General features: G+C 34.5%; 1 protein-coding gene across 1 annotated transcript; it reads left to right on the top strand.

Moving 5' to 3' along the window:
* The first annotated feature begins 10 nt into the window (after positions 1 to 10).
* On the top strand, positions 11 to 17,900 carry LOC123546422 (uncharacterized). The gene is made up of 5 exons (XM_045332678.2): positions 11 to 371; positions 10,144 to 10,206; positions 13,959 to 14,041; positions 14,643 to 14,701; positions 16,646 to 17,900. The coding sequence occupies exons 3-5, from the start codon at positions 13,960 to 13,962 to the stop codon at positions 17,774 to 17,776; spliced, it is 1,272 nt and encodes a 423-aa protein (XP_045188613.2). The 5' UTR covers positions 11 to 371; positions 10,144 to 10,206; position 13,959; the 3' UTR covers positions 17,777 to 17,900.
* Positions 17,901 to 27,326: the final 9,426 nt, after the last annotated feature.

The following is a 27,326-nucleotide window of genomic DNA, read 5'->3' as shown; positions in this document are numbered from 1 at the left end:
ATCATCCGAGTTCGAAGCTATGAATAAAATACCGTGAAAAAAGTTTATACAAACGTACTTTTGTTGTGGTATTGATAACATCTGTTTCAATACGAGAATTTTGCTTTTCCACCGCCACATGTTAACAGCATTACAACATTGATCATTATTTTAAAAACAACATTATCCAAAATGAAAGCGAGTTTAGATAATTAAAAAGATAAACAGCACTCTGTGGAAAATGTGTTTGTTATATAGACAGCTATTTGTTTATTATTTTGTTGCAAGCGGCTGTTTAAGACGGAAGGGATAGCAGCTTATACTGGAAGTTAATTAATTAGAAGATGAGCTAATATCTTCATGAAGAATGACGGCTATTTCACAATGTTTAGGTAAGCCTTTCTTTCTTAACAGTACTGAAATGTGATGATTATTTAAAATCAGTAACATTTAGTAATATTCTGGTTTTCAGTGAATGTATTACTTTCAAAATCCTGTATTTATGACCCTTGCTTACTTGATATTGTGATAAATGATGGAGAGGAAGTGTAGAGCATATGCAAGCTGTCACAGTTTTTACAGTTTTATCATCTTGCATAGTTCGAAATGTTTTGCAGTCGTTTTGTAGCTGTAAAGTGTAATCTGCAATGGTAAAATCAATTTTGTTATACAAAATCTACAGGTACAAATGTGAAATAATCATGACTGTAAATCTGAACTCAAATACAGGTATTCCTATAGCTGTAAAATGTCGTACAAGTTACCAAAGTTTGAATGAGAAATTAATTGAATATGACTATTTTATCAGATCTTGTCTGATTAAGAAAACTGTAATGATAAACCATATTCATTTAAAATTAACCTGATCACACATTGTGTGCGGTTCCAGTTCTTTTCATATACAAATAGTATACATTATTAAGGATTTTATACGAGCATTTCTGCGTTTCACATAATGTGTCCTTTTGTGCGCAAACAACCGGTGGTGTTTTCGCCGCTGACCATACCAAGGCGTTGTCCGCTTTTGTTTCTTTATGTTTATAAAGTTTTCAGTTTATTTGTCTTACTTAATGTGTCTTTGTATGTATCATCTACTCATTCACAAAATATTCATGTAATTTATATATTGGAAAAACTACATTAGTGTATGTGGCAACGTTAAATGTCGCAACGCCGCTAAATGTCGCAACCACCGTTATATGTCGCAAGGTTGACGTTAAATGTCGCAACCACCGCTAAATGTTGCAAAATCGTCTGCCGCTAAATGTCTCACCTTTAACGTTAAATGCCGCAAAAATTTGCCCACCGTTATATATCGCAACACCAACGCTAAATGTCGAACTTCCTATTTGACACTATGACTATCAATTCCTTGTGTATATTTACTTTTTTGAGGGAAGAAAAATTAACAGGTTTATGTGATACAAATAATTATCTTAATGATAAGTGCTGTTAGTATATATCCGTTTAGCCACCAGAGGGCCTTGTTGGCCCTAGATCGCTCACCTGAGTTCCACACCTTGTTTGAACAGTCACGCAAGAAAAATATTTGTGAAATTATTTTGTAATAGGGCCAGTGTTTTAGGACAGAAATATTCTGAGGTTTCTTCTAACTTAATACGATTTGGTAATAGTGTTGTATGTTTGTGGGGGTTGGGTATGGGTGGGGAACGGGGTGAATAACGACACAGAAATCTAAGACACAAACACACATCACCAAGACAATTAATAGAAAATATAAATAATTACATTTTTGAAGAGGGGGAGGCAGAGAGAGAGAGAGAGAGAGAGAGAGAGAGAGAGAGAGAGAGAGAGAGAGAGAGAGAGGGGGGGGGGGGAGGGGAGAGAGAGAGAGAGAGAGAGAGAGAGAGGGTATGTGTGGGTAAGCGGAAAAGTAGGATAATGAGGGGAATGAGACTAAACCAAACAATTTTAAGAGACTAAAAGTAAAATAATATCAAAATTCCCGCTTTACCTGAAATAATGTACAGAGGGCCACATAGGATCTTTCTCCGCCATTGAAGCTTGATAGTTACCTTATGACTTTAAATGTAAACACAGTCTTCGTGTCGCATAGTTGAACATCCTGTTGTGTAACAGGCCTGGATTGTTGCCCGAGCCGGTTCCCCCCACCCCAAACCCCACCCTTGTTGGCTTACTAGTGACTTATACTCATCAAAGTTGCACCAAACTATTTTGGAAATAATATTTTCTCAAAATGTAGACCCAAAACGCCCCTGAGGCGTTTATACTTATATTTCAAAATTCCCCAGGGGGAAGAACCGTTGACCCCTTAAAATGGAGTGGGGGAGTACCCATCCAGTACCTTAAAATTAAGGGGAAAAATACACAGCAACCATTTTATACCTGTTTTTCAAACTTTCCCGGGGAGAGACCCTGAACCCTCGAAAATGACAGAGATAACCCCTCCCATACACCGAAATTTTGAACAAAAATGCAATAAAAGTCCAGCATTCCATACTTGTATTTCAAAATTGTCAATGGGAAAAGACCGTAACCACCTACAATAAGGGGAGTGCCCCTCTAGTATATACCTAAAAAATAGACAAAAATGCACCACAGGCAAAGATTTCATACCTGTATAAAAATAGACAAAAATGCACCACAGGCAAACATTTCATACCTGTATATAAACAAACTTTCCCACAAATACGGACAGAGGAACCACGTACCTACCGCACGTCGCCGATGACGCTTTTTTAGTTTTAAACTGGTGCCCCCCACCCCCCTCCCCCTCCCATCCTCCATCAACAATTTCGGGCCCCCGGCCTGTTGTGTAACGAAATTCAGGTTGACTAAAGACATGCAATACAACGCGCGGCAATACGGAGCGCGAGCTTAATGTCTCATGAGCTAAACAGGACTCCATAGAATTACATAGTTCAGACCTGAAATAAATCTAGTACTGTGGCGAGTACCACGTTAGTGCTCGAACCTTTAGATATGAAATATATAACGTATGTATGGTGCTGAACCACTGAGAAGCAAACGTGCAGATCAGAGTGAAAGGTCAATTCAGCCCTTCCCAAATCAAGCATGCATTACCCAGTCTTATCTCTAAGTTGTGAAGACTGTTTAACTTACCTAATTTTGCTGTGCGACGTTTAGCGTTGGTGTTGCGATATATAACGGTGGGCAAATTTTTGCGACATTAACGTTAAAGGTGCGACATTTAGCGGCAGACGATTTTGCGACATTTAGCGGTAGTTGCGACATTTAACGTCAACCTTGCGACATATAACGGTGGTTGCGACATTTAGCGGCGTTGCGACATTTAACGTTGCCACATACACTAATGTAGTCTTTCCAATATATAAATTACATGAATATTTTGTGAATAGTTGACTAGTAGAAGGTGTATCGTACATTAAACCTAGATGATGCTTTGATAGAAAATCTAAAACTTCATTTTGTTATATGCTGACGACACTGTTACAGTTTCTGAAACTGAAAATGATTTAGAGCAAGCACTAAATTTACTTAATTTGTAGAAAAAAAACGATCCTGCTTAAAATATCAATCAGAGGTTTAAGTGGATTATGCCGATGCATGAAGTAATTTTACGAAATGTTTGAAAAATGCTGACATTATTCTATCTCATTAAAAAGCCATATTTATTGTGTTTAAGATTTGGTTAGAATTTGCGGACTTATAATTCTAATTAAGTCATATTTGTATTGCATACTGATGCAAAATTGCAACTCTTCCGCATGAATATAAACATCAAAAGTATCATAATTATGAATTTGTGCATATTTTATAACTTAGTTGAAATAAAGAGCATTAACATTATGTAGGGTTTTGTTTTTGGGCAACTTAAGTATTCCTACTGCGTTTTTCTCTTGATTCAGATCGCAGATTATTTTATTAATTGAACATCAAGTGAAGTATGTCACTGTTATAATAGCTGTTTTATTATATACCTCCAACACCTTTTTTTTGTATTTAATCTGTGCTCCCTTGAAAAAATCTATACCTTACTTTATTAGTTTATGAAACCTAGTAAACGTTTTGCTTTTAATATTTTGTTTAAAGTGGCCAAATTTCATTGCGAAATATATATTGGTAATTTAGAATGAACTATCTCGGAATGTTTTAATTAAATGTGCGGTTCGGCCTGCTCACGTACAACCATGTATTTCATGAGACTAAATGGAAATAATTCTGCCGCGACATATACCTATATTTACGGATTGTTTTACTTTCACATGTTTCAATGTTGCTTTAATTAAATGATGCACTGTCATATACTTTTAAAGATTTAGATAACTGATATACTAAAACCATCATCTCGTAGCGGGTGTCCGAACAGCTAACATTCGCGTCATAACGTGCGCTTTTAAAGACCCACCACGACCTAGTGACCTACTTTTTTCACCTACAAAAACAACCTTATAATATAGGTAATATACAGCTATACTACACGTTTTCAGGTGGACAATTTAGGCCCTTCCTGAATAAAAGTGTTTTCACAATTTTATCTGCGTTCTTATTCAGTCAGTCTCTTTTCAGCATACTTTCAAAAATATAGATGAATAAACAATCTTACACTGTAGAAACAAAATGTGACTGGAATTTTACTAAATACACTGATTTCTGTACATGTGTCAGGATACTGGTTATATGACCCAGGGAAGTGCCTACGCCTTTAGTATCTTGAACAATGGTTTGGGTCCAATTGCTAAGGTGACTATGTCTTAGACTAGCTGACAATCGATGTAGAATGTCCTTTGTTAAAACGTAGAGCTGGTGAGACCAAATATTTCATATATAGAATTTTCCTCTGGCTACATTGCCTAAATGATTCGTGTACCAATGATTCGTAAATGATTTCTATTATGAGCTAGACAATTTCAGGGATCAGGCAAATCACTAAATGTTTCAAACTATCAATCTTCAATTAAAAATGATTAGCTCAAACTCCTATAGACTGGAGACTCTATACTTGACTGTCTTTTTGTTGAAGTTCCCGTCAGACAATGTCTTTGAATCAACAACATACGAGTCCTATCGCATAGATGCTCGGCCTCTGTCCTCTCAAACTCTATAAGATTGCCCTGACTCCTGGACTCTTCTTCTCAAGGTACTGGGATAAATTATTAGTTGAATCCTCGATGTGTCTTCTTCAACCGCCGGATACCGAATGAGCTCTCTGTCATCCATCTACCTATATATACCCCAGCAGACGTGCTATTTTTAGAACTTGTTTCTGATTGGTCCAAATTTAAACATAACATTTTACAATGAGTACTTGCTCTATCAAGTATCTGGTTCCCTTTAACTTTTGTATATGACATAATGTGCGAAGCTGGGACCCAGCCATCCCAATAATGAACCCAAATCAGCCACAGATGACCCAAATTCTATTATATACAGCAATTCAACAATAATTTTGGCAATGACAACATGAAAAGGGAGTCAATCACTATCTGCTACAGTAATTCATTAAACGTTAAGACATTAAACATATTGTCTTGGCCTAATATATGTCACTGTCAATTTGTCACTAAATACTTATATACCTCATTTATCATAAAAATCATGTATAATTACCATCATGGAAATACAAAAGAATAAAGTTATTTTGTGGTGCGTCTTTAAAGATAACATATTGAAAAATGCATGTATATCATATGTCTACAATAATAGCCAATCGGCTGTTGTAAAATTTAGAATGTTCCGACTTGAATAAACCTAGTGCCTCTTAAAAATCCTGGGACATACATAGTTAGTCGCCTGCTTAACAGTAAAATATTCCAATTTTACCAGTTATTCCATCAAGATGTCTCTTTTTCACTCGGGTTCTGTTGAGCATTTTGTACTAAGCCTTGGATCTGCAAAGGTTAATTTTGATAGAGCAAAGAAAAAATCCAAAACGCCCTTATAATAGACGAACATCGAAAATGAAAACAATTAACTTCTAAAACAATACAGCAGAATATACTGACTTTTTCAATTAATATTTAAATTTTGTTCTTCTGATTGTTTTCAGACATGTTAAAATAAGTTCAGAATGACAAAGATGAAACATCCAAACTGAACAGTTGTCAAAAATTTTGTATCTTAGTTTTAACGTAACGTATTTTACTATCGTAGCCAGTCGGTCGTTGTGAAATTTGGAATGTTTAGCCTTTCATATTAAGCCTAATTCCTCTCAGTCAAAGGACTTGTACAGTTTACCACAGGCTTAACAAGAAAATATTCTAGATCCCGGATCGGTTGGGTTCTGGGGTCAGATTTTCAGGATTAACTGATACCATTGACCAAATCAATTCAAGGAAAATCCAGAATTCCTTTTAAAACTGATTTCTGAACTATCGAATGGTCTAAGTAACGTCTAGTGCTGCAGAAATGAATTTAATTATTACCACACCACTTTGATTATAAGAAAAGTCAACATAGGTCTTGACTGAACAGACAAGAATATGTCTACTTTTACAAATTAATCAATCCTAATCAACTGTTTTAATATGGCTATCAATAAACTTCTACAGTATTCAAGGACAATCAAAATAATACACAGATCTTGCAATTTTCTTCAGGTTATTCCACAATCTGCATGCGACTGACCAATACGCCCATTTTGTAGAAAAACACTAAACAATACTGCAATCTAATTGGTCAAAGACATTTCCCAAATATGCAAAACTTTTCCCATCAAAAGCATGCAACTGAATGAATGTCAACACAAACCAATAAAAACAGTAAACTAGAGCAAAACTTACATTATCTGTAATTTCAAACTGCAAATGATGATTGAAAAGTACTTAATAAAAACTAAAAGAAGATCCTGTTTAAGCATAGAATGACACAAAGGTAAATTAGAGCAGACTCGGTGTGATTACGATAGGGTTAGAGTAAAGTGTCAAAGAAATGACAAATGAATGGCACGGTTTCTTGAACAATTCGATATGGCCACAGCAAAGTCTCAACAACTAAGTGCCATTTTAAGGATAACAAGAAAGCAATACTTTCTAAATATCTATATAATTCAATAAAACTACAGAAAATAGTTCTTGACGAGACAGTAAAATTTCACATATATAAATTGCATAGGCCAGCTGTAGTCATACAAGGCATGTACGGGCACGTCGAAAAAAAACTCTTGCAGATTTTAGACACTTTCTTTAGTTATTTTTATTTATTGAACGAGTTGGGTATGATTATAAATTGCGAGGCTCTGTCAAGCATTTTATTGGTTCTATTCAACTCATATAATAAATTTAATGTGGACAGACACAAATGTAATATTTGTTTTATCACATGTAAGCTTTTCATGTTGAAAAATCAAAGTTTATTCTTTCTTTACATATTATAGACTAACTGAATCCGACCAATATATAAGTATCCCCTATACTTAAATCGGCGTCAACGTCAAAACTTTACTACACTAGTGTAGAACCATTTATGTAATTGCTTTTAATTGCTTTATTTCACTCCCACAACGTCAAACATGTGATAAGCTGTTTTATTTGCCTCACATTTCTTTGCAATGAACGGTCAAAAACTTGTGTCAATATGCCAACCCAAAAAGGACAGAAAAATAGCCACCATAGAAGATTTGTATGAGAAAAAAAGAAAGTTCAATATTCAATTTAGCCTTCAGCGGAAAACAAAATGTGTTGCCACTGAAGGATTATTTCTTTTGAGATAGCTATTTAATTTACTTTCTTTTGTTATGTTGTATATACATATACAATGGCGACGTTTTAGAAACATCTGTTTTTGTTTACAGTAAAAGGATTGGTGATGATGATGCTTTGTCATTCAGATGTCATTCAATGTTATTGCTTGAATGACGCCTGACAAATAATCTGAGAAAAGAATGCTAGCGAAATAGATTTCTCAAAACATGTTTTGGAATTAATTTAGGTCAAGGATTTCTTAATATTCATTGTATCATCATGATATCTAGTTTACTTTCGGAGAGAGAATATATAGCTTCACTTGTCCCATTCAATACTAAAAATAAAAATGTTAAACAGTTACGATAATAGGCATTCGGCATATTTGTTGGTCAATAATGATGCTATATATGACAAAAAATAAATCCAGCACCCATTTACTGTATACTGATTGACTGAAGGTACGGCAGTGTGTATTTCGGGCTTGTAAATAAAGTAGAACAATTTTATTGATGTCTGTGCTGTAGACGCTGTGTCGTAATTGATCTGTTGAGTGGTCAGTATAAACTCTCTCTCTCTCTCTCTCTCTCTCTCTCTCCCTCCCTCCCTACCTACCTACCTACCTACATATGTGTGGGATATTTCTATTCAAAATATGTTCAAAGCTGGTTATTTAAGAAAATTGAAAACACAACCTAATTCCTGTTTAATTGTACATCAGTTGTAAGTTTATCTGTCAACTAATAACGTACAGAATTCGTACCCTATATAACAACTATAAAATCACACATATCAAAAGTTCAATTACTAAAATGAGAACAGCATTTACAAATACAATGCATAATCAATCATTTTTTCAAGAATATATTGAGGTTTACGATGGATTCCCAATTAGAAGTGCTTATCTCACTAAATTGACATATGAAAGGTCATGAAACGTGCAGAAACCGTCACATTCCCCAGTGCAGACTAAATAGAATTCTATTTTACAAACATGACACCATGATCCAAAAGGACAAAAACTAACAGCACTGATTCCAAGTACTGTTTAATATAACTATATTGCTATATCTGATAAATACAGTGGTCTTTTTATTTTAGTAATGTTATTCTAGAATGTATAGCATTATTACAGAACAAAGTACCTGATTTTACTGTTTGCTCGAATAGCTTCTGTGAAAAGATAAAGTGCGCTAAGGGTGATTCCAAGACTCAAGGAGAGTCTAATAATTCATTGGCCGAAAAAGTTGCTGACTTTTTCATGGCAAAAATCTCAAACGATACGTCAATCCCCAAGTGAATACCAAAACTTGGAATCTCAAGTAAGGTATATACAAAATTTAGACATTTTTTCTGAATTGACTATACGTCTTCAGAGATAGACAATGTCAACCACGACATTCTGCTAGATGTCCTAAAATCCCTTCTTGAATGCAGTGTGCCCCAAGGCAGCTGCCCTGGTCCGTGGCTGTATCTCACCTATCTCACCTATTCAGTTGCCTTTGTCCGTGGCTGTAACTCTTTTTGATGTTATTCCCAAATCCATATCAGTCTTCGGTTTTGCTGATGATCATATAGCAAATAAAAGCAAAACTTTCGTCCCACATCTGCTTTCGTAGAGTCACAAGCGGTCGGAGACCTCGAACGGTGTTCAACGGCCATGTTGAATTACAACGACCTACGAATCAAGAGCAACTAAATATATTAACAAAAGCAGCCACTGAAGTTTTAGTTTTGTCTCTAGTCATTGCACATCTGGATTACTGCAATGTCATACTGTATGGTATAGCTAACGGTTAGGTGCGTAAGATAAAGCGTATTCAAAACATGTGTCTAGCAGTATATTGACAGTTCCAAACAAGCATTGCATGACTTACATTGGTTGCCGGTGAAGGCCTGGATTGAGTTTAAGATACTTTCTTTCATGTATAGCTGTCACATTGGCAGAGCACCTATGTATTAAACAGAATTGCTTACAGAGTATGTTCCTAGTAGACAAGGTCTGAGATCGTCAGATAATTCTGAATGTCGTTATGTTGTTCCATGCAACAGGTGCAAAACATTTAATGATAGAAGTTTCTGTACTAATAGCCCAAACTGTGGAATGAACTGCTGTTATAACTATGCAAAAGTAAATCACTTTATACATGCTTGAACAGGCTCTATGGTTAGGGTATTGTGTAGTACTTCTTTCTTTTAATAAAAGGTGATGGCACCATTAACCACGGGGTTTGAACCTCTATATACAGCCCGTCTGGGTGTACCATGTAAGGCTTTAAGCACTGGTTTGCGGCAATAGGGGTAAAATGGCCTCAGGGGACAGGATGCGGTCATGCTGCTTGTTTAAATAAATTTCATCATCACCGGCATCATCATCATCATCATTATTATTTTTATTATAATCACTATTATAAATATGTACAACGACACTGAATATGTCATTATATAGAAATAAGCGTTTAATCAAATTATTCAGTTTCAGTAGCAGTAAATTGTTCATATATGTTTACTTTTTTAGATGAAGAACTTGAATCAACAAAATCGCAGTGCTTTGTTTCTAGAGATATTGCCCATACCAATAGTATCCTTTGAACATATCAGAAATTTCTAATTTTCGTGCACATTTTCTGCTTTTAACAGGTACTGAGAGTATAAGAATAATATCAGACACAAGTTTATTTATTTAAATGTAAATCAATTGCAGTATACGCCTTACGTTAATCTTGCCGGACTCCTAAGAAAACTATTAGATACCCTATCAGCCTACCATTTTGATGCCAATATTTGAAAGAAGCTTTGTCATGTGTCAGCTAGTTTTGCAAGAACTTTTCGAAGTACATCAGTGTAACAGTCACTATCAGCTAGGAGAATATATGTATTTGTTCCCCTTGTAATACTGACGACTCTGTCCATATGCCTACCACTAATGTCCAGGACCGAAAACAAACACCACTTTGTATACTAAGGCGAAACGAAAACCAAACAAAAAATGTACGGCACGAATATCTTGGACACGTATTGAATTTGCCTTCATACAATGTATTTTCAGTAATGGATTCTAAAATGTATGACAGCAATTTTCTACACCAAATTGGACAATCAACACGTTGTAGACCTAACCCTATTGTGTTTTCAAGGTTAAAAGATTTGAGAATAATGAATCAGTACAGAGGGAAAAGAGCTGATCGCCTGAAGGCACAAGCCTTGAACAATAGCAAAAGTGGTTACCGTAAACCAGTGGTTTTTAGGGGTGTAAACTTTAGCAACCTTAAATATCTTAAGAGAAATGGCAATGAATTGAATAGACAAAATGAACAGCTAACATGTTTTACGCTGAATTGTCGCTCGGCAGTAAACAAAGATGTTCTTTTTCGTCAATTATTACGTAAGGAAAAGATAGATTTTGCCCTTTTTACATCTTGGTTTTCCGACGACAAACAACATCAATATGAAACGTCTGATCTCAATCAAAATGGCTATAAACTGAGTGTTACGAACAGGCAAAATAGGGTGGGTGGTGGCGTTGCATTGAAATGTAGATCTGCTGTAAACATGCGCAAACTATCAGCTGGAAATTCTCAAAGTTTGAATATGGTGTTTGGCAGTTGATTTTCAAGAACATTACTATGCATGTAGTTGGGATATACAGACCTCCATCTTTGTCCACATCCCAGTTTGTCACAGACTTCTTGCAGTAACAGATTCAACAATTCCTTGTACGCCATGGGTTTGCAACAACATGTACAATTTAGTAAACACACTGGTGGTATCATTCTTGATCTAGCCCACACGGAAGTGGTGAATGGTGTTGAAGTAATTTCTTGTGAACAGGGTCCATATATTTCTGATCACTGTGCAGTTAAAATTGTGACAAATGTTAAAAAGAAAAATATAACCAGTGAGGTGGTGTTTTTTAGAAATTTCAAAGACATGATTACGAACACATTTTCAAGTGATCTGAGAGAAATTGCCATCGAAAGTGACAATGACGACTCTTTTGTTGATGAATTTCAGACAGCAGTAGAAAAGATTATGAACTCACACGCACCATTTATAGAAAAAACAATCATTCGTCGCGCTCCAAAACCCTGGTTCACGGAAAAACTCATTCATCTTAAAAGAGCGGCTCGCAAATCTGAACGTTTGTGGAAGAAACATAGACAATCACATCTGTATGAAGCCTTCAAAACAGCACGTAAAAATTACGAAAAAGAACTCAAACGTGAGAAAAGCTCATCTCTGAGTGAAAAAGTTCTATGAGACTCCTTGTTTTGACAGTCTTAAAGATCTGAGTGAGGAAGAAGTTAGAAAACTTAAAAACCAACTACAGACGAAATCATGTGAACTTGATATTCTACCAACAAAAGTGCTAAAATCGTACTTAGATGAACTATTACCTGTTATTACCGAAATGGTAAATTTGTCGTTGCGTTACGGCATCTAACAACAAAATGGAAACAGGCAATTGTAAGACCTTTGTTGAAGAAAGTGGGACTCAAACTTGAATTTGCAAACTACAGGCCTGTTAGTAACCTCTCGTTTTTGTCAAAACTAATTGAAAAAGCAGCTCTGGCTCAACGATCATGTAAATGAACACAATATTCTACCCAAAAACTAATCTGCTTACAGGAAAACCCGGTCTTGAAAATCAGCATTGTTACCTCTAATAAATGATTAACTGGATGCTATGGAAAAGAAAGAAGTTACGGCGCTAATTACCATTGATCTCAGTGCCGCCTTTGATACTGTAGACCATAACATTCTTGTTAATATGTTGAACAAGCAGTATGGCGTTTGTTGATTCCTATCTGTGGCCCAGAAGCTGCCGTGTAAGTGTCAATTCAACCATGTCCTTTCCACGCCAATTTCATTGTAGCGTTCCACAAGGGAATTGCTTAGGACCTTGGCTCTATTTGACATATACGGGGACACTGTTTGATATTATTCCGCCATCGATTTCAGTTTACGACTTTGCAGATGACCACACTGCTAATAAACGCTTTAAACCATCATCTTCAACAGGGGAATCTCAGGCAATACAAGAACTGGAACAATGTGCTATAACAATCAACAACTGGATGAATGAAAATAAGCTCAAAATGAACACTTCCAAAACCGAGTTCATCATGTTTGGTACTAGGCAACAGCTCTCTAACTGACAAAATATGCATTGTAGGTGATGAAGTGAAATCAGTGAGCTTTATTTGATATCAAGGTGCATACCTGGATGAAAACTTGAATTTAAAAGAGCATGTAAAACGAAAGTGTAGAACAGCAATGCTCAACTACTTCAGAATAAAATGTATCCGGAAATATCTAACCAAAGAGGCTGCCGAAACTCTTGTGCTGTCATTGGTGATATCCCATTTAGATTATTGCATTGTCATTTTGTATGGTATTGCTCAAAGCGAGGTAAACAAAATGCAACGAATTCAGAACATGTTTGCAAAACTTGTCCTAAAACGAAGAAAATATGACAGTTCCAAACAAGCGCTCTATGATCTTCACTGGCTACCCATCAAAGCCAGAATCACATTCAAAATGTTCACCTACATGTATAATTGTTCAGTTGGAAATTCGCCGGAATATCTTTCAGAACTTCTCATAAAACAAACTCAGACAAGGAACTTGCGTTCTTCAAATTCCGGTACTCCGGTACTGGGTGTTTCGTTGTTCATTTCGACAAGCGCAAAATGTTCAGCGGCAGAAGTTTTAGTACTGTTGGACCTAAACTCTGGAACGAATTGCCTCTCGAAATAAGGAACTTAGACACATTAGATGTTTTCAAAAAGAAGTTGAAAACTCATTATTTTAGAAATTACTTTGCACTCTTTTAGACTGTGACTGTGATTTTTAAGATATTGTGGTAACATGAACTGGATGATTTTTACTTCGTATATACATTCGAATATGAACAATTTTATCACAAATACAAAAAAATCCAGTCGTTAGTAATAACTTATGGACATGTCACAATAACTCACTTATACTTACTTACTAACAAAACAGCTATGTTACTGTATCTTAATATTCTAATATTTTATTACTCTTATCTAATGCCTGATCGTTTGTTTTATACTTACTAAATAGTTTATTCACAATGATATTTATGCTCATTTATTGCATACATCTTTAAAATGTCTTTTAGACGTACAATTTTTTATGTGTTTTTAAAACGCCATTGAATATGTTTACGTAAAAGTTGGCGTTTAATCAAATGAAACAGTTTCAGTTTTATATAAAAGGACAATTAACAAAACGATGGTAAGACAAATGGACGAAAAAAAGAATGTCGTACCCCTCAAAGTTTTAACCCTTAACTGGAATTCAAAGAATGTACAGAAGGATGGAGGTACGGTACTTGTATTTTGCGATCACACTCTGGTGTATAGGATTAGATTTTAAATTACTTATATGTAAGTATCAAAATTTGAAATTTACGTTCCGATTGATTTTTAACAATTTAGATTTCTTACAAGAAAGTATATGGATTTCAATTTTATTGATTATGAATTACTTGTACTTTAAGTATTAAATCATTATATTTGCGATCCAGTTTATTGATACATTTAAACATCAAAGTATGACATTAACATTTCTCTTTAATGTTATTACAAATTACCTACACATATACAAGTATTAGAATTCAATTTACAGTAGTTATAAATTGCTTTAATAATGTTTATAGATAACTAGACGTATTGCTACCACTTCTTACTTTCTGAGGTTTGGGACCCAATATGGCAATCAGGCTTGGGACCCAATATGGTAATCAGGTTTGGGACCCAATATGGCAATCTGTTACTTCCGTGCAATTGTATATTCTTGTATGACGATTCGGCACTCTAACGAACACATAGACTGCCGATCCTAGTACTGAAACAAACAAAACCTATATTAACAAGTGTCTGTGATGATTTACCATGCTTAAAATTATTTAATTACTAGTAGTGAGTATTGTACCAACCTCAGAATCATTTTCCGTGTAAATAGAAGTGTTTATGTCTTCTTTTACAGATAAGCCACATTTAGAGCAAAACAGCAGACAGTCTATGGTAGTTAACAGAATTATAGAGGTATGTATGTCACATATTGTTAATATAACAAACTATAAAGCTGTACTTGTCTGTACCGTTATTATTTCGTAAGTTTTCAATTTGTAACTTGCATGCGATGTACATATATTTTCAAAGTACAGCAAAAGCAGTTGTCTACATTTACGTCAGTTGAGACAAATAAAGAATAACAGGTAATTGTCTAAATTTCATCAGGTGATGCCGTTCATGGAAAAAAGGAGATGCTTGTTGTGCATATGTTCAGGCTAGATATGGCTAGCATTGGTTAAACAAGCATCTTTTGTGTCTTTTGTGCATATGTTCAGGCTAGATATGGCTTACAAGCATCGCCCTTTTTTTTTTTTTTACAGAATATTACATTTTTCTGTTCAGTGATTCATAGGAATATCACAGCGAATAATAGCGGAAGGATTCACTGTGAAAAATATTTAAAGAATATTCACAAGTAAGAAAAATGGGTAAAATGTAGTTAAAACATGACATAAAACAAATATTTATTTCTCTGACAAGTAAGGTAAAACTGTCATGCACTCGTTCACACCATATCTTATCGCTGGTGATTGTGTCAGCATTTGCTGTTCAGTCAGTGAAAGATATTTAGATCCTGTACTGATGAAACAAACAAATATCCTCTACATCAGACCCGAATTCAGAATGGAGAAGGGGGCACAAGTTGAGGGCGACGACCTCATCGGCGATGCGCATAGCGCCAAGTGCGGGAGTGCATGGCTATTCGCTATTATATTTGGGGTGTGTGGGGGGGGGGGGGGGGGGGGGTCAGAATTTTATAATTTTTGGTTAAAATTGGTGGCATCTGGTGCATATTTGGTCTAAATTCTGAATACCCAAATATCATTAAATTGAATGCGGGAAGAGACCAAAAGTTATAAAAACCTAACTGCAGACATCATTTTGGTAGTCGCCCCAATGCTTTTCAAGCTCTGATGTAGGTATAGGAGGGATGTACACACTCATAGAAGTAGGGGAGTGGGAGCGGACAAGGGTCTCCCCAATAGTGGCTTCTTGCGCATTTTTGTATCTATTCTGATTACTCGGATATCGTTTAACCTAATTTAATTTAACAAGAGAAATGACTGAAGCATATAACGATCTCACTGCAGAGTTGAATTTGGTAGAACTCCAAATAATGTTCAGTTCTGTTGGAAGGGATACGGGACAGGGTTTCCCCTCCTGTAAGAGGGAATTAGGAATTTTTAAATAAAGATATGAAATGGTGAATTTTATGTCTTTATTTTAATGAATAAGACCTTTTCGCGCACCCACCTCCCACTCCTAGAATTTGGTATGTAAACCTGTTTCCACAAAGAATACATGTAAATGAAATTCGTATTGAATGCAAAACACGACTTTGATGATTCATTTTTAATCGGTTGTGGTAAGTTTTCATCCAGCAATGTTCACCTTTTTTTTTGATGTTGTCACTTTTCTTCATTCAGTTGAGATAAATATTCATTCAGCAGATTGTTCCGATTTGCTGAGGTATGTAAAATGCAATTCAAAGTACGCGTTAAATTGTTTAAGACAGGCTAGTTTAGAGGTTGGCATTGAAAATGAAAATAAATTACTTGTATTCTTCAAGAGATTTGAAATTTCCGAAACTTAGTGCCAGAAACAGCCATTATAAACCCCCGCACATTTGACTATATGTGAGAGAGGTATTCGGGTAATGCCTAACACGAATTCATATTTACATCTGTGTCGTCTCTTTACAAAGAAATTTAATATATCTTTATAGCCATGAAATTTAAAAAATGTTGGCGTAAATGAAATAAGTTTTGAACTAGATACACTCATCAAAAGAAAAAATTATTTTAATATGATACATGATTTAAAAGAATCTTATATTTGAAAACGGTGCATGTAATAATATGCACTTTATACATTATTTCTTTTACCAAATTCAAGCTACCTTTTTTATTACAGATAAAGTCAAAGGTGAATTTCGAAGCAATTGAGGAAAGAAATACGCAAAGGATTCAAACTTTGAGGACATCCTGTAAAGCTTTAGGTTATTTAGGAGACTATTCAAGTGGAATTTCTACATCTGTGATTTCCGGTATACGAGCACATATTTCCCCGGCTTTAGATGTTTTGTTTTGCCGCGTGAATAAATGCGGTTCCACTTTAGCATTAGAAGTTATGAGGCGCGTGTTTGACTGTGACACTGATTGTCTCGTGGATATAGCAATGAATGTCAAAAGTAGCAGAGAACTGGCAAGAAAAGTTTTCGAAAAAGCATTTTCGTTTATGATTGCCCGCGAGCCTTATGGTCGTTTATTTTCCTCTTATGGAAACCTTTTCTACTTGCCAAAGGAAGATTGGATTTCTAGAGCGGTAAAAATAATAAAACAAGTAAGAAAACATCCCTCTGAAGAGAGCCTACAATTCGGTCATGATCTTACATTTTTTGAACTCATTAAATACATTGTGCACAACTACGAAAATGATTCATACATTGACCCACATGTACGGCCAATGCATCACGCATCATGCAACCCATGTTCGTATAGATTTGATTTCTTAGCTAAAATAGAAACTTTATCGTCTGATTTAGAATATCTATTACACGATTGGCATTCAAAACATGTAATAAATGAATACCCATCAAACATCATTGCAGATGTCAAAGACTGGACAACTTGGGGCCCGCTGAAGCATTTCTATAGTACGATAAATCTGACAGTTAATTCAAGTATTCCTTTAAATAAAATGTACCTTAGGACGTGGACATATTATCAAATGAAAGGCCTTGTTTCTAAACAGATTGACATGCCATTCCGCGATTCTGAACTTTGGTATATAGATTTCAATATTTATCGCAGAATACTGACCAATGCAATGAAATTGTCTGAATCAGACAGGAAAAACGTTGAAAATCAGCGGCTAGAAGCGATGAAACAGGCCTATTCGACTGTTCCAATGGAATATATGGAAAGACTGGTCAATGTTGTGAAAGACGACTGTTTGCTATTTGGCTATGAAGAGAGACCTGCATTTTTATTTGACAGATCGACTGAAGATAAAACTGACTTTGATTATTTCAAAGCGTTGTAGCATTATGTCACACTAGTTTAACGTTTGAACAGGACTGTTGATATAACTGTGATTTCTCTAATGATACAGTAGACAACGGTTCATTTATATAATGCTTGAAAACAGTATTACAATATAACACTTCTGTAGATAAATATAACTCATTAGTTTTGATATAGTTAGTTACGGAACACAACCAGACATCATTAGAACCATTGTGTATGTAAAACACTTCTGCCCTGATATTATGCAAAATAATTCGTAGATGTAAAGATGCCTTCCCATGACTGTACGGATAACATTTTCTGTATGACAGTTATAAAGCATGAAGGACAAAATGGAACTTAATTGCAAGAACTTCATCGGGGATTTAGTAATAATAACGAAAAGGGTGTAGACAGTGAAGTGACATCGGTAATCGGTACAGTTAGCCATTTCTGGATGTAAAGCGTTTAATTTACGTCATCGGTACAGTTAACCATTATCAGTGTTGAAACTTCCCGTTCGTTTTTTCCCTACTTTCTGGACGGGAAACTTGATACTAAATACTAGTATAGTAACTTGCTTCCCAAAGAATATGCATGGTATCATTAAATGATGTACACCATTGTAAAATTTAGAAGTATGTCTCAATTTTTGTCTTTCTATTTTTTTTAAATATCCTAATAAATATTTTATTTGACATTGAAATTACTTAATTTCAAAATTTTCCGATTGGAGACATCTCAATCGGGGAGCTCATACTAGTATATGGTTTTATTTACTGCATTCCATGTCTTTCACAGAGTACTTAAGCTGTACTTAAGCTGATAAAACATTTTTTGACATAGCCCTGCTTGATGATTGCTAAACAAATTTTTTTTCAATATGCAGTCTATTCTCAAACGCTATCAGTTCTTATTTTAGATTTTATGTTGCTTAAAATTATACTGGTCAAAATGATTTTATGTAATGGTATGTAACATTAAAAGCTTTCAAACGGAACTGAAACAAACTGAAAACAAAAATTGAAATTTTCTGAGTGGAAAATATGTCATAGTTCTGACCGAATGTAATTCAATGTATACATACATATCTGTGTTTCCAAATTGGGAAGCTATGTTTCCATTTCGTGTAGCTTTAAGACATTTAAAAGAATCTTAACGATAGAGATTTAGATAAACTGTCTAACTTGGCATAATTCATTTAATAACACCGTGTATACTCTTATACAACGGGCCTTTTGATTGAAATGAGTAAAAAATGCTTCCCGCAATGGAAACAAGTTACTGTATTTAGTTACAAGTTTCACGTTCGGAAGATTATGAAAAACTATCATACTAATAACTGATTTCCCGGACCGGAAGTTTTCCTAACTGTTTCACCCGTACTTTAGCGATTTAATATTCTTCCTTCTGACGTTTACATTATTACATTTCATCAAATATACATGTAAATAGACACGTAATTTCTAGTTTTACGACGTCATATAACTGGCGTTGTGACGTTGCTTGTGAATAACTCTGACGCTCGAATGAGAAAACAGAAAACCAAAAGAATACACATACGTTTAAGGATGTGTCAGAACATATTTGAATTGGTCATGTTTGTCTTTCAGTTATAATAATACTAATTAGGAAATGTTTCATGTTTTATGTAAAACAGTTCCTGTTTTTATTACGTTGAAGGCCTATAATTAGCATATTAGTAGCATTTTCAAGAAGCTTTATTGCAAACATGTGGACATTATTATTATTATTATACCAGATTTATAACATATCTTTCACAGTAGAAAATTTAAAGTGGCATTTTCTTGTTTTATGTACGTCTTCACTTGACATATTGGTAGCATTTTCAAGAAGATTTATTGCCAACAAACCTTGTTACACATGTGGTAATATCCACATTTTAGTTTTCAGTTTGGAAAAGATTCCATAGTGTTAACCTGCAGGACAATAAATCTCACTCGGAAGATATATGACCCCAATTTTTCTTTGCCTTGTTCTTTTTTTTTTTTTTTTTTTTTTTTTTTTTTTGTTTTTGTTTTGTTTTTTGTTTATAGGTCATTAAGAACATAAGCCTAGTAATTCCTTTTTGAAATAGGCCTGGCTATGTGCTCACAGAAGACTGTTAATTTTATATAGAACATATAGCAAATTTATATACTACTGTTTAACCTATAGAATTACCTAGGCTAGGAAACTTATTATAGTGCAATTATTATTATTATGTCTCTTTTGGTCTGTTTTGCGTTCTGGAGCTACGTTATATACGTGAGGAAAGTTGTGAGAGTAAATTTTGAATCATATAATATCAGTATAAAAGTTTGTGTAGAATCATGTTGATAATATAATGCTATTGTTTTAATGCATCTGTTAGCTGTTTGTTGATATTGAATAAACATTTATTTATTTATTTCGCTTAGCCATTGTTGATAGAATGTCAACATAGGCATTTATTGTACTGCATTTTATAACGATCATAGATATATATTTACATTAGCCCTATTCTTTTCCACTGATAATTATGACATTCATTTTGTATGAACAGCAAAAGGAAAGGGGTGAACGTTAGTGCAACGCTGCTTAGTGATAACGGGCCGCTGATTTGAATACGTCCGCGTATAGTCTTAGGTGACGTCGTAGTTGTAGAACGGCCGGGAGCTGATTTTAATGTTAAATACAACTTTTTTCGGTGTTCATGGAAAATGAACGACAGAATAGGACTGGCAAATAAAATATGAATCGCGCACTAGCTATTCTGTTGTTCATTTTGCAAGAACACCGAAAAAAATCATCTCTTAATAAGTTTCATCAAAAAAATTATCACCGATGTAGAAGGTGTGACGGGGAAAAGATTTAGTGGTAATCAAGACAGATGGACAGACAGACCAGTGGATAATGGAAAATCAATATAATAGTCTAACTATATTCTAGGGCTAAAGACAAGTCGCAAATAGTAAGAATGTTGATTTGGTTATTTCTTGATCTTACATTATTCGATCTAATACCCCAATCACACATACGGAGCAGATAGCTACGTCTAACCACGGATAGAATCGTAGTAATCCGTATCGATCCGTACTTGAGCCGTACCTTAAAGTAGTAACCCGTATCAATCCGTACCAGTTCGTACGGCTCAGGTACGGATCGATACGGATTACTACGTTTTTATCCGTAGCTAAACGTATCTATCTGCGCCGTATGTGTGACTGTGGTATAAATCATAAAATCGTTACATTATCGTCTTCAAAAATATGTTGTCAAATTCATCCGTACAGATTGAGCTCAGATATGGTCCAGAGTACAAGTCGAAACTGTTTGGTTTTGATAAATTAAATCAAGCCTTTTCCAGTAAAGGAAAATATAATTTCAAAACATTTAACTTAAAAATACAAACAAATGAGAGACAAACCTTACCATGGGTTTCAGATTTGTGTTTTCGGCATCACAGGAACTTAGTGAAAAACATGTCTAAGATAAGTAGCGCGGATGTGGGTATTTCCGAACAGTGAAGCAATAATGTTGAATGTCGGAAATACCCACTTATATGACCATTTAAAAAGAACTTTTTATAAAGTGATTCCAACGGATTTAGCGTGTATAATTCCGAACTGTATATGTAGATATGGTCAGTATAGTGTATTTAAGATAATACCTATTGCACGTGTATTTCCGAAATGTGGGGGTAATTCCGAAAAATAGGGGGTGGGGTGCTAATTCCGAACAGTCCCAACCTTTTAAAAACAGAACGTTTGTTTGTTTACAATGATAAACATAGACTTCGGAGAGTTTGAGATTTCAACCCTCGCCTTCCCATTCAACGTTAACTTATGAAGTTGAAGTTTGATTAAAACTCCTTTAGATTTCAAATTTTAGAATAAACCTTACTTCGTTTAATCCGCCTATTCAATTAATCCGTAATTATGATCACTTTTTCGTGCATTTTGATATCAATTGTCCAAAAAGGCACGGCTTTTACAAGAGGTTTTAAATATGAAAATTAAATAAAAACATTTCCATTAATATGATTATCGCATGGATATTAGTGCGATTACGATCAAAAAAGCGAAACAATGCGAACAATGTAAAAACTCGTTGGTGTTGCTCCAAAAGTTTAGATTTTATATAAAATGATGTCAGTATACAAAGCACAATTGTAAATTATATTATTAGAGGAAATAAAAATGATAATCATATCAACGTTGATTATTGTTTGAATACTTTTGCCATGATGCTCTCCTATCTGTGGAGGTAATAAAGAAATCTATCTATCTATCTATCTATCTATCTGTTGACTAGTATTTCATAGTTTTTCTTAAAGGCTTTTTTTTCACTTTGAATTGGTACTTTGTACATCGAATTCCTTAAAAGACGCGTTTTATTTGTAGACACTCATAAACAATGTACCTGATGAAAGTTTAACCTTTTAAAGGATGTGTTGATAACATGGGTCAATATACGTATAAATACATGTAACAAGCGCATTGAAACAAAATGTAAGATACTCTCGTGATATAATACGTTTTTTACATCATGACACTCAGCATGACCCTGTATAATGCCAAACTCTCAGACAGCACAATATAATCGTGCCAAGTAACCATGTGTCTAGCGAAACAGTCAAGAAATGTTAGGTGGAGACGGAAATTATCGCACAAAATAACATGTGGGTATATACATGTATTTGTTTGAATGTACTATTTTATAAGTAAAGCATGTGCAGATCCAGGAATTTCGGTTAGAGGGACACCAATTTTAAAGAGGGGGAGGGTGGGGAGTCACCCATTTCAGGGGTGGGTGTGGTTGGGTGGGGTCACACCGAGTTTCAAGACCGATTTACTTTGTAAAATGTAAGAATCACAGGGGGGATTGACCCACAATGCCCCTCTGCCAGGCTCTGGGTCCGTGCAAGAACGGAGTTATCCCATACGGCTAACAGGAATCTTCTCGCATCATGATATCTTAGATCTAAAATTGTCTGATACTTCAGAAGAATTTTTCATATTACTAGTACCATTTTGTGTTTATAATTAAAACGCATATCGTATAAAGTGTCAGACAGAAACGGATTGTTTTTATCTGGAACTGAAAAAAAAAGTTCCACGAAATGATAATCGCGCGTAATTATTTATTTTTTCAAGTACAGTGACTGTCCTGCCATGTACCTCCATCCAGATTTCAGTATTTGATGCCGAGTAATGGGACAGAGTAGATGAAAAAAGATTGAAGTTTTGACTTTCGTGATGATCATATCTTCGGACTGCATACGACAAAAAATCCCAACTAGTATAATCAATACCGCCTGGGGACACAAATATGCCGTAGAGGTTAGAGTTTAAACAAAATCTTAATGCTTCTCAAAATCAGTAGAGAACTTCATACTTCCAGGTTCAATTCAATGTATTTAGTTAAAATTATTAGCCATAGAAAACTTCATTATTCTTGTACTTATTGATAGTGTTTCGCATCAAATTTAGTCAAATTAAACATATGGATAATCGAATAATTTCATAAGCAAAAATCCTTAGACAAAGCTTTTAATTTCACATAGTAATAAAGAGAAGTCTTAGGCTTACTTGATATTACAAGGAAATCTTTTGTAGCAACGTCTGATATAAATAAAATACATGCATATCGGTGACGTTTCACCCAAAATTTATATGAGACACGTTGAAGGGGAAGGCGGAGATTGAACTCTCAAAACTCTCTATTCTTTACGGGATCACTTCCATTTTTAACTAAGGAACTTTATAAAACAAAACATATAACTCGTGATTTATAGAGCATCTGTATCTAAACCTAAATATGCAGAAGCACGGCACAACATCTTGACAACTTTCTACATGATTAATGTCTGAAAGGTTGAATGCAGTATTAACATTCTTATACATGATGCAATATTCAGTGTTATAACTGTTCAAAATGTCTCAGAATATGTGTTTAACTTAACAGTATTTTCATTCAAACGGAAATTTGTCTGTGTCGCCCAATAACTCATCTACCACACAGTTAGGGTGAAATCTACGCCCACAATCGGTGCATGTACGTTTATTTCACATGCGTAGCAGTAACGTAGACCTTGTCGTGCAGGTTTGTCTTTGGCACCCAAAATTCGCGTGAAGCCCTTGACAAGCTCATGCTATTGCTTCTCACATGAGTCTCCGCCTCCTCTAACAGAGTTAGGTCATATTGCAGATGTTTAAAACGAGCCAACATGAATGAAAAGCAAGTTGAAGTCTTTTTACAAAGTGGTAGATCTATTTATTTATTTATTTATTTTTTATTTATATACTTATTTATTTATTTATTTATTTATTTATAATCTAGCTCTAGTTATTTGCTTCAAATATAGTATTAGTCTTTATATATATACTTATTTTGGATAAACTGTTCCTCATATATTGATTGTTTGGAATTATTAATAATAATAATACTTTTATTTCCACCAATAATGATGAGCATAACATATATACAGACATCAGTATGATATACATTATAAGAAAACAGCTATATACAGATGACATATGAAAATTAACATTATGAACTTCACCAAAATGAGATATGCATATAAATACAAACAATAATAAGACGAGAAATGCCAACATACGACATCCATTGTAATAGTGATTATTTATAAAATGTAAAAAGTATCAAATGCAATGGTAATACCTGTTCATTTCTTATTACGCATGTTATGTTAACGATATGACTTAGACGAAAAGGACGAAATACAAGTCAATCATTTGCGTAAATGTGTTATGAAATATTATTATATTGTATAACTTTCGCCAAAATTTTACTCGAAACGGAAAAGTAAAATGATGGAATAGTTATGTCAGATATAATTGAATAGCATGATTCTAAGACAATGAACTTCATCAAATCATTATGTCATTAATAATATAGGGCCAACAGTTAACAATATATGAAAAATGTGCGTTTCATAATCTTGCACGTAGATTATTTTATATTAAGAATCTATTACATTATTTGACAAGTGTGTCTAATTCCGAACGGCTTATTTAATCTTTCAACGTTTTCTATAATGAGAAATGCAGTTAACTCCCTTCCCACGGGACACTTGTGATATAAAAATTCCATCAAAACATTGTCAGCGGTAAAAACTAATACTTTTAGATCCTTACGTATTTCTTACATCGAAATACAAAAGCAGGTAAGAACGACTTACATGCAAGCTGTCATATAAATTCTAGTCTGTTATTTTGAAAACATACGTGACAAAACTTTGCATTCATTGCAATATGGTATGGAATGTGTTGATATACAAAAATGTCATTGGAAAAATGTGTTCGGAATTAACCCCCTGTTCGGGATTATCCGCATCCGCTCTATGTCTTGAGATGTTAAGTTATACGATAAAACACCAGTCTCTAAAACATAAATGGATTGAGCACCCGAGCTCACCCGAGGATTTTCTGTAGTCCGGTGAACGGGTTCCTCATATATTTATGTTTGGACCACCCGAAACCCTAAATAAGTCGGGAATTTAGTTCGTCCCATTGCGAGCTCGAGCGATCGGTACTTTACTGTATTAAGAAATACTTTTACTACAAATTTCTATGTATTTATTCTGATAAAGGTAAAGGTTGTACAGTGGTAAAGGCAAGTATACATTTATCAAACCAAAGGCGGATGCAGAGATGGTACGGTGCTCTTAAGGAAGAAACTATTACAAACACATGTAATAAATCAAAATTATCATTTCATTCTTGACGACACAGTCTATGTATAAATCCCTCACGATAACTCAAACGAAAACATGTTTGATAATTATGATTTGTTTTTATTAAAACGTTTAAATACAGAAACTATTTTTGTATAATATTAAAGTATGTACTTAACTTCTGTCACTGACAACCTTTTTGAGTTCAACGATGCATGAGAACCTGTACATCAGGTAATTTCTGTGTATATTCAATCAATATCTATTACTTACTGCTCTGTAAAATTAACAGATGTTGTTCACATTACTGGATTTATATCTCAATATTTATGCTGTGGACTAGGTAACCTCCATAATATTGGATTTTTATAAAACTTTCAATGGCAAACATCCGGTAATTCAACGTTAATTAGACGAATGAAATAATAAATGCACAGTATTCACGAGCGTTTTAAATCCGTCAATCTGTTTGCGAATCTAACATTAGCGAAAATAGAATCATCGCGAATATAGCTCAGTCTATAGTTTTTGTTTTATCAACGGAAAAGGTGAAGTTTAAACTTTGACCAGTTGTCATCACTTTTATTTACACACTTTGTTTAAGGTGCAAAATATATTGCACAAATACCAGCTTACTTCTCTCTGCAAGTGAAGTGAGATGGATGATCACAGCGGAAAATGTTCACCATGAAGTTTGCTTGTCCGTCTATGGCAATGCATGATGTACTATTCATGTTATAATAAGGCACTAATCTAAAATAACGTCTGTACTACAATACTAATGTTGAATTTTCACCATATGTGCGTATTCGCCAAGGAATCTTCAGACTGGTTAGAAAATATCATAAAAGCTGATACATCATACCCTTCACTTATATATAGAGGCATTGTCTCCTGCCCTTTTCTCACATGTGCACATTGAAAAGTATACGCAGATTGTGTAGCTACACTCTTTTGTAGGCTTACACGTTTCATTTTGCAGGATATCCACGTAGTAAATGATTCCTTCGGTGTTGATTTTTTTTTCTGACAAATCAAACACCTGTTTGACTTCAGTATTCTTTTTAGACCTTCACTGAGTTCTGTTTGTGACGGCTATGTGTAACTGGAGACAAAACGCAACAAAACAAAATAAATGTTGAGGTATTCAAAGTTTAACATAATGATTTGAATAACTTTAAGATCGTGAGCATGAGGGCATACACGTTTTGAAATTTTCTATAGTTTTTAAAACAACAGATATGCATGATGGTGACATGTTCATGTTGTACATAAACAATGCCACGTATACGTGTAGTTGCGACTTATGTCCGTATTTTAAATGACAGCAACAAATTGTACATTTAAATGACGTTTAAGCTGTAAGTGAACAGATATTGGGTCTGTTAGTTAAGAAATTTAACGTCAAAAAAAAATGTTTCTCCCTTATTACAGTAACTATGAAAAATATGTATTCATTTTTTTAAAACCTAGTGAAGTTCTGAGTACATTTCGATTATACATTGATATTTTACCTAAGAACTGTCCTTTCTTCATGATAACTGAATATCAGTTGCACACGAATCATACAAAATTTATATTTGATTTGATATTCTATTCAAATTTTGATCAAAGTGATAAGGGACCCTTGGTAACAGTTTGTATTTCTATTGTTATCTGTGTTGCTCACGTTGTGGATGTATTACTAATAATAAGATAAAATACATTGGATATGTGAGAGAAAAATTCTACTGCCGTACTAAAATGTAGAAAGACTGACCAGGAAATAGTGTATTTGGCCATCATTGAAAACAGTTCTGATTGCGTTATAATGTAGAAAACTACTAACATCGATGTTGAGTGCAAAAGTAAAGTTTGAACAAAAATTGTCATTCTTTCGCTGATAGAAGTGCACATACAGAAAAAA

This window comes from Mercenaria mercenaria, chromosome 15 (assembly GCF_021730395.1).
Source record: "Mercenaria mercenaria strain notata chromosome 15, MADL_Memer_1, whole genome shotgun sequence".
NCBI lineage: Eukaryota > Metazoa > Mollusca > Bivalvia > Venerida > Veneridae > Mercenaria > Mercenaria mercenaria.
This window is presented reverse-complemented; position numbering and strand designations above follow the sequence as displayed.

What these genes read in the sequence shown, in the direction of transcription:
- LOC123546422 (XM_045332678.2), top strand. Translation starts at nt 13,960, where the DNA reads ATGTACAGAAGGATGGAGGTACGGTACTTGTATTTTGCGATCACACTC. An exon ending in AGATTTTAAATTACTTATAT is followed by an intron (nt 14,042 to 14,642) that starts GTAAGTATCAAA and finishes CTTCTTTTACAG; the next exon opens with ATAAGCCACATTTAGAGCAA. An exon ending in TAGTTAACAGAATTATAGAG is followed by an intron (nt 14,702 to 16,645) that starts GTATGTATGTCA and finishes TTTTTATTACAG; the next exon opens with ATAAAGTCAAAGGTGAATTT.